The sequence below is a fragment of the Trematomus bernacchii genome, unplaced genomic scaffold, assembly GCF_902827165.1.
Source record: "Trematomus bernacchii unplaced genomic scaffold, fTreBer1.1, whole genome shotgun sequence".
In the NCBI taxonomy this organism is placed as follows: Eukaryota; Metazoa; Chordata; class Actinopteri; order Perciformes; family Nototheniidae; genus Trematomus; species Trematomus bernacchii.
In genome coordinates this window covers 2488446-2503582 of record NW_022987698.1, presented here as the reverse complement: position 1 = coordinate 2503582, position 15137 = coordinate 2488446, and the positions used below count along the sequence as shown (strand labels likewise).

Below are 15137 nucleotides of genomic sequence, written 5' to 3'. Positions count from 1 at the left end.
TGACAATTACTGTTGGTCTTGTTTATGTGTGCAACTCTACGTTCCTGTCTTCACCTAATTTGAGATTTTACGTTACTTTTATGATGAGTGTTACATGGCTTTCTGCAGCTTCCACATCACTGTTATAGATTCTTTTTTTCTTTTTGTCTGTCTTTTCTGCAGGAGTTTAACAAGTAATCTGCCCAATGTGAATCTACCAAATGTGAACCTCCAAATTCCCAAAGTACCAAATCTGCCAGTGCCAGTAGCAGGACTATCAGTTAACCTTCCACAAATGCCTAGCTTTTCTACCCCGTCATGGATGGCTGCTATATATGACTCTGAGTGTGTATTCAATTAGTTTACTTAAACATATTAAACAACCTGAGACTGCCTTGGTATGAAGATGTCCTCAGCAAAAAACAATCAAATTCTTTGTTCTTTGAAGTACAGCAAAAATATTTTCTAGATATCTCTAACTGGAGATTCAATGTTAAACAAAAATCAATTGTATTTGGTTTTTCCCTTGTGTGAATATTCCATTACGATTTCCATGTTCATGCCAAGAGCTCTCTGAAAGGTGTTAGAGGAGATGGGGTTCTGCTTTCTAAAATGAGACACGCTCTCATTTGTCTCAACATGCATGCTGTTGAGCTGAGGTGTGGAGATACAGGCCAAAAGCAATGAAATACTACATGTATATATTAATACAATATATCGCTCCAAGGCTATTTGGAACCATTTGCAAGTCAAGTTATCTATTCCACAAAAAATGTATCTCCCCAGAGTTGTTTTCCACAGACATTTGCTTTAGTGATTTCTAGTGCACTGTAGATCGTAAGTGGCCTCAGATTCATCTCTGACCTTGAGCACCTGCCAGTGGTCTGATTGGAAGGGCTTGGATTGGAGATGATAGCGTGGGGAGGCTGGGTAGCTCCCTGTCCGTTTTATCACCTTTCCTTGAGACTCCACATCTTCCCTGCAGCACTTTTCCAATGAGCTCTACTCAGGATGCCCTTAAAGGTCTGCATGATTTGTTCAGTAATTATTCCAGGGGCTCCACCAGCCTGGGGGCATGGATGTTGAGAGAGGGCCTGTGATGAAGGGAAATCAATTTGCACAGTTTTTGGGTGGAAACAGACTCAGTCCGTACATCCCATTCTTACATGCCCTCTCTCACTTCCCCATTCTCCACTCTTTTGTCTTGACACAATTTGATTAGCTGCCGTATCTGCAGTGACTTTACCTGCATGTGGCCACTTCACATCCCAGTCAATAATCATACTCTACAGCAAGGGTGTCAAACTCAATTTCATCGCGGGCCACATTAGCATTATGGTTGCACTCAAAGGGCCGGTTGTAACTATATAAATATATAATATATATATAAAATAATGTATTATATTACATCATTGCCTCTGAATTTGATTATTATCGGATATGGGTAATAATTAACTACGTCTGAAAGCAGAAGTCCAGGGCAAATAATTGCAAGTCTCTTCAGTGCGCATGTCACAAAACGAGATGCATTGTGGGACATCTAGTTTATGGGCAACCTGCTTCTGTAAAGTGGCATGTAACCGTATAATAAACGTATTATATTCTTTGCAAGCTCTTGCGGGCCACATGAAATGAAGTTGCGGGCCGGATTTGGCCCCCAGGCCTTGAGTTTGAAACCCCTGCTCTACAGCATGGTTATTGATTTGTTACAGTAAACCCTGCTCGCTCCTTTTCTCCCATACACTGACTGTTCAGAAACACTGATATTGAGACAGACATTCGGATGAACCAGTCAGTATATGGTCAGAGTATAATTTGACTGTCTTTAGGTGTGGAGGAACAGCATCCTCCTCTGCACCTGCCACAACCCCCACTCCCCAACCCCCTCTCTGCAGCAGGTGACCGCCCGCTGTCTTCTAACATGTGTGTGTGTGTTTGGGTCAATGGCAGTAATGGCTCCGGGACGTCGGAGGATCTCTTCTGGAAGCTGGATGCCCTGCAGACCTTCATCAGGGACCTGCACTGGCCTGAGGATGAGTTTGCCAAACACCTCGAGAGTCGCATCCAGCTCATGTCGAGCAACATGATCGAGAACTGTGTCAAGCGGTGCGTGTGTGGTCGCATGAGAAGAGAGACTGACAGAAACTGCACACACTTAGGGGCACCAAATGTTGAGATTCAACAAACTGAAAGTTATGTTATAGTGCATTAAAATATTTCACTTTCATTGCAGCACTAAGATGGCATTTGAGTCCAAGCTGACAAAGAGCAGCAAGTCCACAGATTTCCGCATTTCTCCAACATTATGCACCATGTTCAACGTGATGGTGGATGCCAAGGACCAATCAGCTAAATTGTGTGCAATGGAGATGGGCCAAGAGGTAACTTCCACCTCACAGGGACTGCATGTTGATCATTGACACTTAGTTTAGGTAGTTTTCTTTTTTGTTATCTGTTGAGTTGATGTTTTGTTAAAAACTTCTAACCTTTTTTTTGCAGAAACAGTACCACACCACAATAGACGAGCTGATTGAGGAAAGTGTGAAAGATATGATCCTGTTTCTGGTTGCAAAGGTGAGACTATATCAATTTTCACAATATAACAATATATCATTTGTTATTATTTATTCATTCTTAATACTGATGATACATTTTAATTTTCATAAAGTTCTTATTTATTCTGTAAAATAACAAAACATTTACTGGACATGGCACTTAATTGTGTACATATATTCAAGGTTTACAAATGATGAATCCTCTTATTTATCCTCTCAGGATACATTGCAATCAGGCTGAAGACTTTTCTTTTTGCCGCTGATTTTAATTGAGCTATTCATATCTTAAACTGCACTGTAACTTTTATTCATGTCTTTTTTATTTTAATGTTTATTTTACTATCTTTGCTTTTTAAAGACTGTTTTTAAATAAAAAATGTTCTTAATGTTTTTCATTTTTTGTGAAGCACTTTGAATTACCCTGTGTTGAAAGGTGCTATATAAATAAACTTGCCTTGCCTAATCACTTTATGTTCCTCACTTTTCATCTGGTGCCATCATCAGGTCAAAATAAAAAAATCTCAAATATTTTTAGTTTATTCCTAAATACATGCAAAACTAATGACATTCTCAGCTGTAATTTAAGTTAGTTGCAAAAAGCAGATTCTTAATTTAAGGTATTTAAAGGTAGGGTAGGTAAGTTTGAGAAACCGGCTCAAGATACACTTTTTGCTATATTCCATGGAATGCTCTTAACATCCCGATAGCAATGAATATCTTAAGTGCTTTGACAAAAAATCCATAACAAAATGTCATCTGTGGAAGCCGTAGTACTGTAAAAAGCACGACCAATCATTTTAGCCGGGCCGGCTAAAATGACTGGATGGCCTACCTGCCTGTCAGCCTTCCATCTGTGCACACACTTATCTCGTGCCCTCATTGGTCATGTGCGCGTTCGTGTGTGTTGGAGGAGGGGCTCTATAAGGAAGTGGCAGATTTTCTCCGGTTGTGTATTTTCAAATTCTAGCGATCTCGAGCCGGTTTCTCCAAAATTACCTACCCTACCTTTAACATGGTAAACACAATATTCCTGCTTAATATCAGCATGTTAGCACTGTAACACTTAATGCTGTTTCTCTCTTGTTTCGCAGTTTGTTGCCATTCTGGAGGGCGTGTTGGCCAAGATTTCCAGATACGATGAAGGCACTCTCTTCTCTTCATTCCTCTCATTCACGGTGAGATGAAGTTTCTTTATTTAGATCCTCACTCAATGGGCACATTAGTCATATTTAGGGCTGGTTATCGAACCTCAATACTCTTTATGACCTAAAGCTTGGATTAAATGCTTGCCTTAGCTCTGTGCTTGTCTATCCTTTCAACTGATCAGTGATCTGTTTATCTTGAAATATTCTCAATTTTGATTGTATTATACTTTTAAAAAGGGATCTATAGGAAAAAAAACATGTTGTATCTGTCAAAGTAAGCTATTGTCAAATTATTGCTTTGGAGTCAAAACTCAAGAAACATATTTGCAATACAATGGAAACATGTAAAATGATACCCAGCCCTAAAGGTACAGTAATGATAGAAATTCAAATGTTTTTCAATAAACTTTCAGCCTGTGTTTGACAATTTTGTTTTCTGATTTCAGGTGAAAGCTGCCTCTAAATATGTGGATGTACCTGTAAGTGCAATAACGCCCTACCACTTCACCACTGTGTGTTCGTTGTTTGTTTTAACCTGATGCAGCTGAGCAAGCTTAATTTAGTTTTTTATCATCAACAGTGTTTCTCCTGTGTTTGCTTATTCTTCTCCTGAGCCCCGACCCTGCTCTGTTTCTGTTTTACAGAAGCCTGGGATGGACGTGGCCGACGGCTACGTGACCTTTGTGCGCCATTCTCAGGATATGCTCCGTGATAAGGTCAATGAGGAGGTGTATATAGAAAGGTTATTTGATGTAAGTAAGATGCCGTCTCCTCCTCACAAAAAGGGAGGGGCCTACCAAAATGTGGCAAAACAACAGGGCAGGGAGGGATAAGTCCCATTTTGAGAGCAGCAAATGTATTTTAGCCTGGCAGAAAAGGTTTTTCTGATCCTCTACCCTTCTAGACTTTTCTCTTTCTTTCTGTCTCTCTTCTCTTAAAGCCTTAGCAGCTGCCCTCTGCATTCTGGTGTGCATTGCCACACTGCTTTTGGGTCTTTGTGTATTAAAAAAAAGAAACTTTTATTTACAAAGAGTCCATAAAAGCATCCTCAAAAAAGGATTATTTGAAGCAGTGCTCTCTGGAAAGAACATAAACCAGCACACCACCAACTTGTACTTTTGTTTAGCTCACCACTGTGCTTTTGGATACTTTCCACATAAAGCATGTCAGCCTTCTGAATAAATGGCACTCAGCACTCTTGGCCTCAGTCCACAGTGTAGCACCCACACGTTTCTCTGAGCTGAACATGCTGGGTGAAGGATGCACTGCTGGATGGGCCAGGGTCAAAATGATGTCAAACTCTGAGGCTGACATGTCGAATACCCTTGGTCTGTTAGAGCGGTGGTTCCCAACCTGAAGGTCAAGACCCTTCTAACATAAATCTGAAAGGTCATGTGATGACTTACAGGATAGGAAAATAATAAAAACATTTCTGTTGCTATAAATAATGTGAATAGCTTCTGACTTCCCCTTAAATTTGAGCTATATATTGTAAAATATTTTCAGCAACCTGTGTCACCAGGTCAAAAATAACTGCTACACTGTAACTCAATAGATTAGTACTAAACGTTCTACTTTGTATAGTTGCACCATCTGAACGTACAGTAGTGTAACCATAATGAACGTATTCTAGCAGATATGGATGTATTATTATTATTATAGGGAATCTATCTGATAAAATGGAAGAGAGATGAATAAGTAGTGGCAGAACATAGGAGACCAAAACCAGATAAGAGAATAAGGTAAATGTGTGAATTTGCATTATATATGATACATATTTTAAGTACATCTTTCCAATTAACAATTTAAAAAAAAAAGGAAAAATCCCCTTCAAAACAAAATAATCCTTCAGTACTAATCAAAGAGCGACACACCAGCTCGGGGGAAGGTCATATTTTCCTCAAAGTTCTATATCTTTGGTGCTAAATAAAATAAAATAAAATAAAAATAAATTATGCTAGGTTATCAATAGACATGACATGGCTATAAAAGGTTGGGAACCAGTGTGACAGGGTGAAGAGAGCACTGTCTTACAAAAGCATAATCCTAATGGGATACATTGACAGAATGTGTCCTCCATGTGTGATTTGAACAACACATATTTCTGTGATGTGTGTGCTTCATGTCATTCAGAAACTATTTGTACAGACCTGCGTCTCTACAGGTGTTGATGGCTTTGTGTGTTTGACAAATTCCCAGTTCTGTGAGACAGTGACGTAACGTTTTATTTGTCTGAGAGATCCTCAGAATGCTCCCTTTGGTTTCCTAATGGATGTGTTTGGCTGTAGAAGCAGGAGTCTCGTGCCAAATAACTATGATTTATTGTATTTGTTTGTTTGTTTTGGAGTGAGGAGTGATGCTGTTGTGAAGTGGGTCTGCTTTTGTCTTTGAGGTTCACACTAGCTCCCTCGTCTCCGTCTGTGTTCTGTCACTTTTTTCTAGTGTGGAGTTTTACCCCTCGTGTCCTCTGTGTGGCCCCAAAGTGCACCAAAATCCTACTCAGCACTGTCATGATAAACCCTTCTGAAGATTTCACAAGCTGTGAATCTTTCAGTTATTAGCATTTTAAACTCTGCTTTAGTTCAAGGATGTATATGTTTTTCTCTTTCATCTGAATGCATTTCCATCCATCCATTTGCATGCATGTGAAAAAACCTAGATGTTGCTTAGGCTCTACTTTATCTCTCTTTCTTTCACTAATTAATTTCAATCCTTTTTATCTCCTCTTTTCTGATTAACACCATTCCTGCTGCCTCCTCTATTCAAAAAGTGGCACTTATCTCTGGTGTTGCGTTGCGTTGTTTTATCACATTATGTTGGTTGGCATGATTTTAGAGTCAAATAATCTTCCTGTGTACATCTTCTAGCATGACCCTCCTCCTCAGAGTTCTGCCTCATTTGCACATAGAGCAGTTTTCCTTAGCACGTAATCTGCCACCCACCCACCTGCGAGGTCTGCATGCACTGCACGCTCAACTCGACTGTGAAGTGGACAGGCATCTGCATATCGAGCCACAAGTTCAAACCTTTCAACCATTCACCTAATCTTGTTGAAAACTAAACCAAGGCTCAAACGTAACTCAACAACCAAGCAATTATATTATCCCACTTCTAATTGAAGCTTTTGTTTCTGCGTTCCTGCCTACTCACATGTTCCAAGTTGACTTCTATTTTTTGAAGTTGCAGGTCTGAAAGCTGTTTCTATTAGACTTGGGTGCTGTTCTCTTGTCACTTTTAACTTTATACAGTCTGGGACACCGATACCCAAAGTAAAGTAGCGACAAGGTACAAGACAATAGCACCGCTGCTCCCTGCCTGCTAACCATTTACTCACTCTCATTCTATTTTTCATTTGCTAATGAATTGCGTCAAAACTTTAATTTAAACTCCCTATACAGTAGTCATTTTCTATACTCCGTATATTTAAATGCAGCTCGGCATCTACTCGAATACATTATTAATAAAGGCTAAGCAATTGCCTTCAATAATTAATGGGCCATGCAGCTTAAATATTGACTCAGAGAATAATTTGTAGTTATTAAAAGGTAATTACAGTTTGAGACTGATACATCTGTCAATGGTTGATGATGTAGCAGTTGTATCAATGCTTCGGGTTTTACTTTAAATTGCACCTTTCAGTGCTAAAAATGCAGTCTGTGTGTGGATGTCACATTGTGTGTGTGTGTGTGTGTGTATGGGGGTTCTGTTGTGCGTGTGGGTGTGCATGTGTCTTTGTGTGTGTCTTGGCAACACATAAACACACACACACATTTTGAGTTTAGTCTCCTCAATCTGCTTGTTACTATGATGCGGCATACATTTAGAAATAGTTTGACATTTTGGGAAAGATGGACACCCATCTCATGTCTGCTCAAAATGAAAGCTTGAACCGGGAGCAGCTAGCTGTCCTTAACACAAAGACTGGAAAACACCTAGCCTGATGTCCAATTGTAACCTATTCTACCAGCATCTCTAAAGTTGACTTTTTAAGATATTAGATCTTGTTTCTTTAATTTATACAAAATATGATGTGCTGCAGTATACAGTATACCTGGGTGCAGTACGTTCATGGACTCTCATACCCTAGTTTGTACAAATTAACCAAACAAGTTGAGTGCAAATCGGCTATCTTTGGAGGTGCTTGTTGGCAGAGAGAGAAAAGAGCCAGGCTATCAGTTTCATATTCTTCCAGGTTTTATGCTCAACTAAGCAAACTGGTGAAAAAGTGTATTTCCCAAAATAACAAACTTTTTTAGTTTTCTTGTTTGTTTGTTTGTAGCCTTTATTTAATCAGGTGAAAAATCCCATTGAGATCAACGATCTCTTTTTCAAGGGAGACCTGCGGTACATTGGTTACACATAAGTACATTGGTTACACATAACTGCATAACCTAGAACAAGATATTGCTGTATTTTAAAACACCCACTTATAACTTGGTAACTTATAACCAACTTAAATGAGTGTCTAAAGATCCCGAAGGATTTGGGTTTTCTAAGCTTTTGAATTTGGCAAGTCATTTATATTTAAAGTTATACAAACAGAGTTTTCAGGGGCTTTACATATTCTATGAGGACAGAAGGCAATGAAAGTAAAGAACGTTCTTTTTTACCTTAGATTTGAAATACATGACACAAAGAAACAAACCCACTTTACTGTAGCTTCTTATTCTTTGTAGCTTTTATGATTTGTTTATTTTGAACATTACTTTAATCTTACATTAACGTGCAATGTTTGCGGATTCTGAGTAGAGAACAGCAGGGATGTCTTTCTTGTGAAGTGGGATGGAGACTCCACCTTAATCCTCACTAACTTGATACACTGTGCACCTGGGTGAAAGGAAAAGTATCCTCACGTGTCTTCTAGCTTCTAGCCGGTTTTATTGAAGTGATGCTACACACACGAGGATGCTTGAAAGTTCATGTTATTGTCGTACTCTGTGTTTAGATGTTCTTTATGTGCGTCATAAAAGGTTAGTTTTATGTTACAATGTCTTGAGTATGTGTGTGAGTGTGTGTTTTGCTGGAGAGTGTTGTGTTTATGTGTTTCAGCAATGGTACACTGCCACCATGAACCTGCTGGGGACCTGGCTCACTGAACGCATGGAGCAGCAGCTCCACGTCTACCAGCTGAAAATCCTCATCAGGATCACAAAGGTAATAATAATAATAATAATAATAAAGCTTTATTTATATAGCACTTTTCATTCAACTCATGCAGCTCAAAGTGCTTTACAAAATGACACAAGTTAAAAACAAACTAAGAAATTCCCCTCAGATTATTTGTTAAGAACTTTAAAAGGTACATGCAGCAAAATGTAACACTTTATCAGATAGACACAAGGAGGTAAAAGGTATGATAATAAAACATCTCTCAGATAAGACACAAGACAACTGAGTCGATGCAACAATATCAATGATAAAACCCCATAAAACAAAGTGAACATTTAGGTACAACAGAAATACAAATAATAAGATTAAGAGCTATAGGTAGCACAGGAACCACTCGTCAGGTTCAGTACACTTCCCAAATACACAGTGCTGATTTACCTCTGTCCTTCTGTAGAAAAAGTACCGGGACTTCCGCCTGCAGGGGGTCCTCGACTCCACCCTGAACAGTAAGATGTACGACACGGTGCGCAACAGGCTGACGCTGGAGGAGGCCACGGCTTCAGTGAGGGAAGGAGGCATGCAGGGCATCTCCATGAAGGACAGCGATGAGGAGGACGAAGACGATGACTAGAGCCTGTACACTGACACTCCCGCCATCTCCCCTGAGCCCCCTCACCCCGACCCCCTTTCACACTTTTGACTTTAGCCTGGTTACCGATGCATGTACCAACTCAGATAGCCACTCTAGGACCTCTTTGTCAGCTCGAAATGCCTATGAAGGAACTATTAACTATAAAAATAGTACTTATACTGAGGAAAATACAAATAAAAATGTAAAAAAAATAACCATGATTGGCAGTTTAGCTGTGTCATGATAAAGATAGCACCTATCTTTGATTCATTCGTTTCAAAATTCATTTCTATGTGTTACTAAGCAATATGGAGAACCATTTGTTTGACGATGTTGAGTGAGATTATTAGGTGTGTCCCTGTCCAATGCAAACCTATATGGCGCTTCTTTGTCGTATTCTACATTCATTAATGGTACATTGTCGTGATGATGAGTGTGTGAACCCTTTTATTTGTCTTGTCTGTTTTTAAGTGAATGCCAACTGCTTCAAACTGAAAAATAAACCTCTGTATTTGTTTACGGCTGTTACAGATACATTGTTGTCTACTCACTGTTATTAACATCAACAGTTTATCTAGACCTGCATTTCTATCATGTGTCAATGCTATGTGATCTTATCTCAATTACTAATTAGACACGATTCAACAGGAATCATGAACTTCAACGAGTGGGTATTCTAGAGATGCAATATTCTCATAGCTCCATTTTGATAACTTGGGAGATTCTATTTTTATTTCAACATTAAAAGGCCTTGAAACAGGTTCTATTTTAATTGAGTTGCACTTTTACAGTACAGAGAAAAGAGCAGAAATATTTTTTTTTTATTAAAAAAGAAAAGTTGGTCCGTCTTTGTTCTGTAATTGTGTAGAATGAGATGTCTGGCATTTGTTTGGGTCTCACTGTTGTTTTGTATATATTATATAAATATATATATAAATATAAAATGCTGTACATTGCATTCTGAGCCATCGCTGCATGCCTGTGGGTTCCCACCCTCCCCAAACGCTTTCTGTTTTCTGTGTGAATTAGCTGGTGGATTCATTTTGCTTTTGCCTTATGAAAGCCAACAGTTGTAATATGCAAGAGCTGTGGCTTCTAAATAAAAATTACTGTACATGTGCATCTGCTGTCATGTTTACTGGGTGCATTTACACCGGAGACACAATTATAGGTACACTGAGCTGTGTAAGTGGTGGTATGGCGGTGTTGGAAAGGAACATTAACTCAAATAGGCGACTGTACTTCAGCTACTTCCTCTCTGAGTCTCATTCAGACAGACATGATGGGAATATTTTTAGATACACTATCACCATACACTTTGTAAGGATATTCCATTTTGAAGAAAGTAAAATGATATGATGCTCTTATAACACCAAAACTTGCATAATATTGTCACATTTGAGGTTTTCTCCAGTATTAACTTAATCCATGAGTAGTGGTCAGTTCAACCTGTGATAGATTGCAACAGGAACTGCTAATAGCTATTTCAGTACTACATTGTGTCAAGTTCCCAAAGAGCCGACATATAGGCCTTAAAAAAGAGGCTCAGGTTGTAGCCCACAGCTAGTGTAACTCAACTCATGTTAGTCTTACATTTCCTGCCACCATATACTACAATGTTATTGTACTTTTTAATTCCCTACATTTATTTAATATCCAGTTTCTACAATACAGATTACGATTTATAGACTACAACACCTGTGGTCATATACTGTATAATGTATACACTTAAATGCTATATGATAGAATAGTGTATTAAATAATGTGAAATAGCTCCACCTTAACAAGCTACATTATTATCATGCTGCCTATAAGTCCATTTTGATGCTAATACTTCTAGTTAGTTACATTTTTGAGTATGTTGTATCGGAGCAAAGCATCTTCCACCACTGTTGTTTGGTGACAGACTGCCAGCAGGGGGCGACAGTATAACAAGGTTGCTTATTTGCTTTTTCATGCCATTAAACTCCTCCATCTGTAGTTCCATGTACAAGGATGCTGTGCACCCAAACCCAAACTTTATTTCATAAATAGCAATACAATGTACCTATTAAATGACACTATTACACTATAATATGGTATATGACAGCATCATAGAAATATATGGCTATGACACATCATATAAACATGTGATATGATGGACAAAACCATTTTATTCGAATTTAACGTTACAAAATAGACGTCACTACCAACCTAGGAGAACTATACTGAACTCACACACTGGATCCCTGGACCGTTCAGCAAATGTCAGGAAATATCTGCTTCAAATATCAGCGTGGACCTCGAAGGGGCCGGTATGACTGCGGGGGGTTTTCTGTGGAGATTTGGATAATACATTTCCCACAAAACTGTTTCATGGCCACTATACAAACCAAATATTTGTATGAAAATATAAACCTCTATGATCACAAAGATTATATAAGACATTTTTTTTCCTTTTTTTTTTAGTTAATGTGTTTTGCCACAGTACACATCAAGCGTAGAAATATCAAACAGAGAGGCGATTGGTATTCATAAGAAACATCTAGGATATGTTTTGTTGCAGTTAAGTGATCAGCAATCTGGACTTTTCTCCAAATGTTGGAGAGTTTGAACTGATTTTAGCAATCTCCCCTTTGTCAGAGAAGAGGGTGTTATTAAATAGTAAAACGATACACATAAATCAATCAAGAGAGAGGGAGGTTCAGGGTTTAAAAGGGCTTATAATTAGGTCACAAAATAGTGCCTTGACACAATATCGACCCAAATAAAATACGTTTTACAGTCTCAATTTAAAAATATTGTACTCTGAGGTTTACTGTAAGATAAGTTCCCAAGGCTGGAACAGAAACATGCTTAACCTCTGACAACGATAATCTGCACTTCAAGGTTCAACAATCTTGATATTAAATGGACTAAATAGATCTCAGGACAAAACCACCTACATGTTGCAAACTGGAACCACATCTTTGGTTACAAATAAGCCCCCCACCCTCCCTTACAAGAATATACAGTGACTTTTAACACATATTCACCTCCTTTGGATCTTTTCACGTTTTATTTATTTACAAGTTTGTATCACAGTGGATGTAATAAGGATAATTTTTACACTTGTAAAAGAAAAAGTCTCAATTGATTCACAGTTGTAAATTAGGTAAATGTAAAATAAAACTCATATTCACCCTCACTATGAGATTGAATATCTCACCGGTGCAGCCAGTTTGTTTCAAGTCGAATAGAGACTGCTGAGTGTAATCACGCTGTGACACATTTTCTTAGGTTAAATATTTCTGGAAACCATAGCTATTAAGTACATTTCCAGGCAAAAACTGCACCATGAAAACAAACATATACTTAAAGAAAATAGGTTTACAGATGTAATCAATTAGGGGGAAGGAATAACAATTCCAAGGCACTGGAGATTCCACATACAATTATAGAAAATTAAAAAGCAGTATGGCCCAGCTCTTAAAAATTAATTGTGGTGAAATGAAGGGCAAGATCATTAGCGAGCCTTTTTGTGAGCCAAACACATCGGCTAAAACATACCGTCCTCATCAGGAGGCCTGTTAAGGATACTTCTCTGCAACAGGCCCCTTCAAGGCTTAAGAAGAAGTAGACGGTAATATTGATGCAGTAAAATATAAAGAAGTCCTGGAGGAAACTCTGGTTCTTTACGTGGGAAACTGCAGAATTAATTTTTTCATCAAACCAAGGACAGCAAATATGAAGCCACAGCTAAACAGCAATGTCGTCTCTTAAGAACCTGTTAAAGTCTGTCAGTGGCCAGGTCAGAACCTCAATTCAGTCCAGGATCAGTGGCAGGATTAGAAATGTTGCTATCGCTTTGTAAAATGGAGTTTGACAGGGCAACGTGATAAGCTGCAAACGTGTCAAGATGTCCAAAGCTATCCACATACTCTTTTTGCAATGAAATAAGATCAAACATGTGTTGACTTTTGTTTTCACTTGACATAGTTTTGTCTACTGATTTTCATCCACTGTGATTTGATGTTGTAAAACAATAAAACATGGAAGTTCGTGTGGGGTGAATACTTCTTGTAGACCTTGTACTGTTTCAATACAGATACCCATTACATGTGTTAACTGTTGAGTTTTGACAGTTGTGGGTAAAGAAGCTGTGAAAAATGATGAAAAAAATTGAGCTTTGTAGATTATTCATGGCAGTCTCATAAAAACATGAATCTACATCAAGGCCAGTCAACAAATAGGCAAAAGCACTAAAAAAAAGAAAAACATTGGTTGGCTATTAAGGATATAATATATATATATATATATATATTACAAAACAATATAACAATATAAATCCCTGTAAAAAGCAATACATGTTCACATTAGATGTTGTAACACAATTTAACAAAATAAGCCGTAAGTACATTATACAAGACAGCAGTGAGATACTTGGACAATATATGAATATTAAGCAGGTAATAGTCTCTTAATATGTGATAAAGAGTTTCAACCAGATGGAGCGGAGCCTCAAAACGGTTCGAGGTGACAAAGTGACATAATGCGTGCTGGGCTACTTTGTGTTGTAATGTTTTGTTTGGAGACATTTTTAGAAGCAGATCGCATTAATTCATCCTGGCCTTCACGCTTCAGGTTTGTCTTATGTGATCCAAAGATCCTGGTCATGTGATGATGCCAGGATTTAACTGTTAAACGTCTTCATTCACTTGATTTAGGCAGTAACACTGATAGTATAGTGCAAACTGGACAGAGCTGCTTTTCCCTCACGTCAACTTAAACAGGTGCAAACGCTCAGCAGGATAACATTTAAGACAAGAAAAAAAGGACGAAAACATAAATATCAAAAGACTTTTATCAGTATAAAAAGTAATAAGATTATTCATTTAATCAATAGTCTGGCAAAAAAGGCCTCCGAAAAGTTCTCGAGTTTTTACAAATTAAGTGCCTGTGAGGACGTCCTCAGACGAGCGACTCCATGCTCTCCGCGGGGTCCGACTCGTCTGCGATCACCACCACCCCATTAGTGTCCATGTGCATGGGGCTCAGGCCGTCCTCTCTGTTACCCACCAGGCTGAGCATGGCTTTGTAAAGGTACTCGTACTGCTCCTGTGCACATGAACACAAACACACAACACTTAAGATCACATCTTACAATATGCTACAGAGCTATGCATTTAAGCTCTTCCCACCAACTCCTGAAGGTAAAAATCCATCTTGTTAGCTACTAAATGTTCATCCCCTTTCTACAGCTAGTTGCTAACTGGGTCTGTCTGAAGGTATTTCAATATTATGTTTCAAATTTGAAACTGCTGACCAGAGAAATCCCTCTGGTTTGTATTTGACATAAAAGTGAACTTACTATATCTGTGAAGACGCCTGGTCTCATGATGTTGATCATCTTCGCCACCTGATAGATGTCGACGACGCCCTCGTTCTCCAGCTGTTGGGACAGTGTGGTGAGGGCGCAGAGCATGCCCGCTGACACGGCTCCATACCTATGAGGAAATGTTCAAAATCAGCTATACTCAGTCTAAATCAGTCTGGACTTACTGTCCAGGTGCTCTTAAACAATGTTACATTACACTTCATAAATCCTTAGTTAAACTCCATTATAAAATGACAATGTCTTGGGCTGTAATGTGTCGTGTGTGAGTCGTGTGTGAAATGTAATTGTTTAGATCTCATCACCATTAACTTCTTCACACATCGGCAGTTACTTGTTTGCAGAGAATATAATGTTAATAACTT

At 38.6% G+C, this 15137-nt stretch overlaps 2 protein-coding genes across 11 annotated transcripts in view; one reads left to right on the top strand and one right to left on the bottom strand.

The window, feature by feature from the left end:
- The window catches only part of cadpsb (Ca2+-dependent activator protein for secretion b), a 61201-nt gene extending 50662 nt beyond the window's left edge, over positions 1-10539 (top strand). For 7 of the 10 annotated variants that reach the window (XM_034139458.1, XM_034139464.1, XM_034139462.1 and 4 more), the window contains 9 exons: positions 163-324; positions 1930-2085; positions 2213-2360; positions 2479-2553; positions 3626-3709; positions 4126-4158; positions 4324-4431; positions 8729-8833; positions 9243-10539. In XM_034139458.1, the coding sequence (XP_033995349.1) occupies positions 163-324; positions 1930-2085; positions 2213-2360; positions 2479-2553; positions 3626-3709; positions 4126-4158; positions 4324-4431; positions 8729-8833; positions 9243-9419 (1048 nt within the window). In that variant the 3' untranslated portion in view covers positions 9420-10539. The remainder of the gene's footprint in view (positions 1-162; positions 325-1929; positions 2086-2212; positions 2361-2478; positions 2554-3625; positions 3710-4125; positions 4159-4323; positions 4432-8728; positions 8834-9242) is intronic. The other 3 variants (XM_034139466.1, XM_034139467.1, XM_034139465.1) reach the window with 1 other exon arrangement.
- Positions 10540-11395: 856 nt separating this feature from the next.
- The window catches only part of ca16b (carbonic anhydrase XVI b), a 95498-nt gene continuing 91756 nt past the window's right edge, over positions 11396-15137 (bottom strand). The window contains exons 28-29 of the mRNA XM_034138920.1: positions 14749-14884; positions 11396-14495 (exon numbers count right to left, since the gene is read on the bottom strand). Of these exons, the coding sequence (XP_033994811.1) occupies positions 14349-14495; positions 14749-14884 (283 nt within the window). The 3' untranslated portion in view covers positions 11396-14348. The remainder of the gene's footprint in view (positions 14496-14748; positions 14885-15137) is intronic.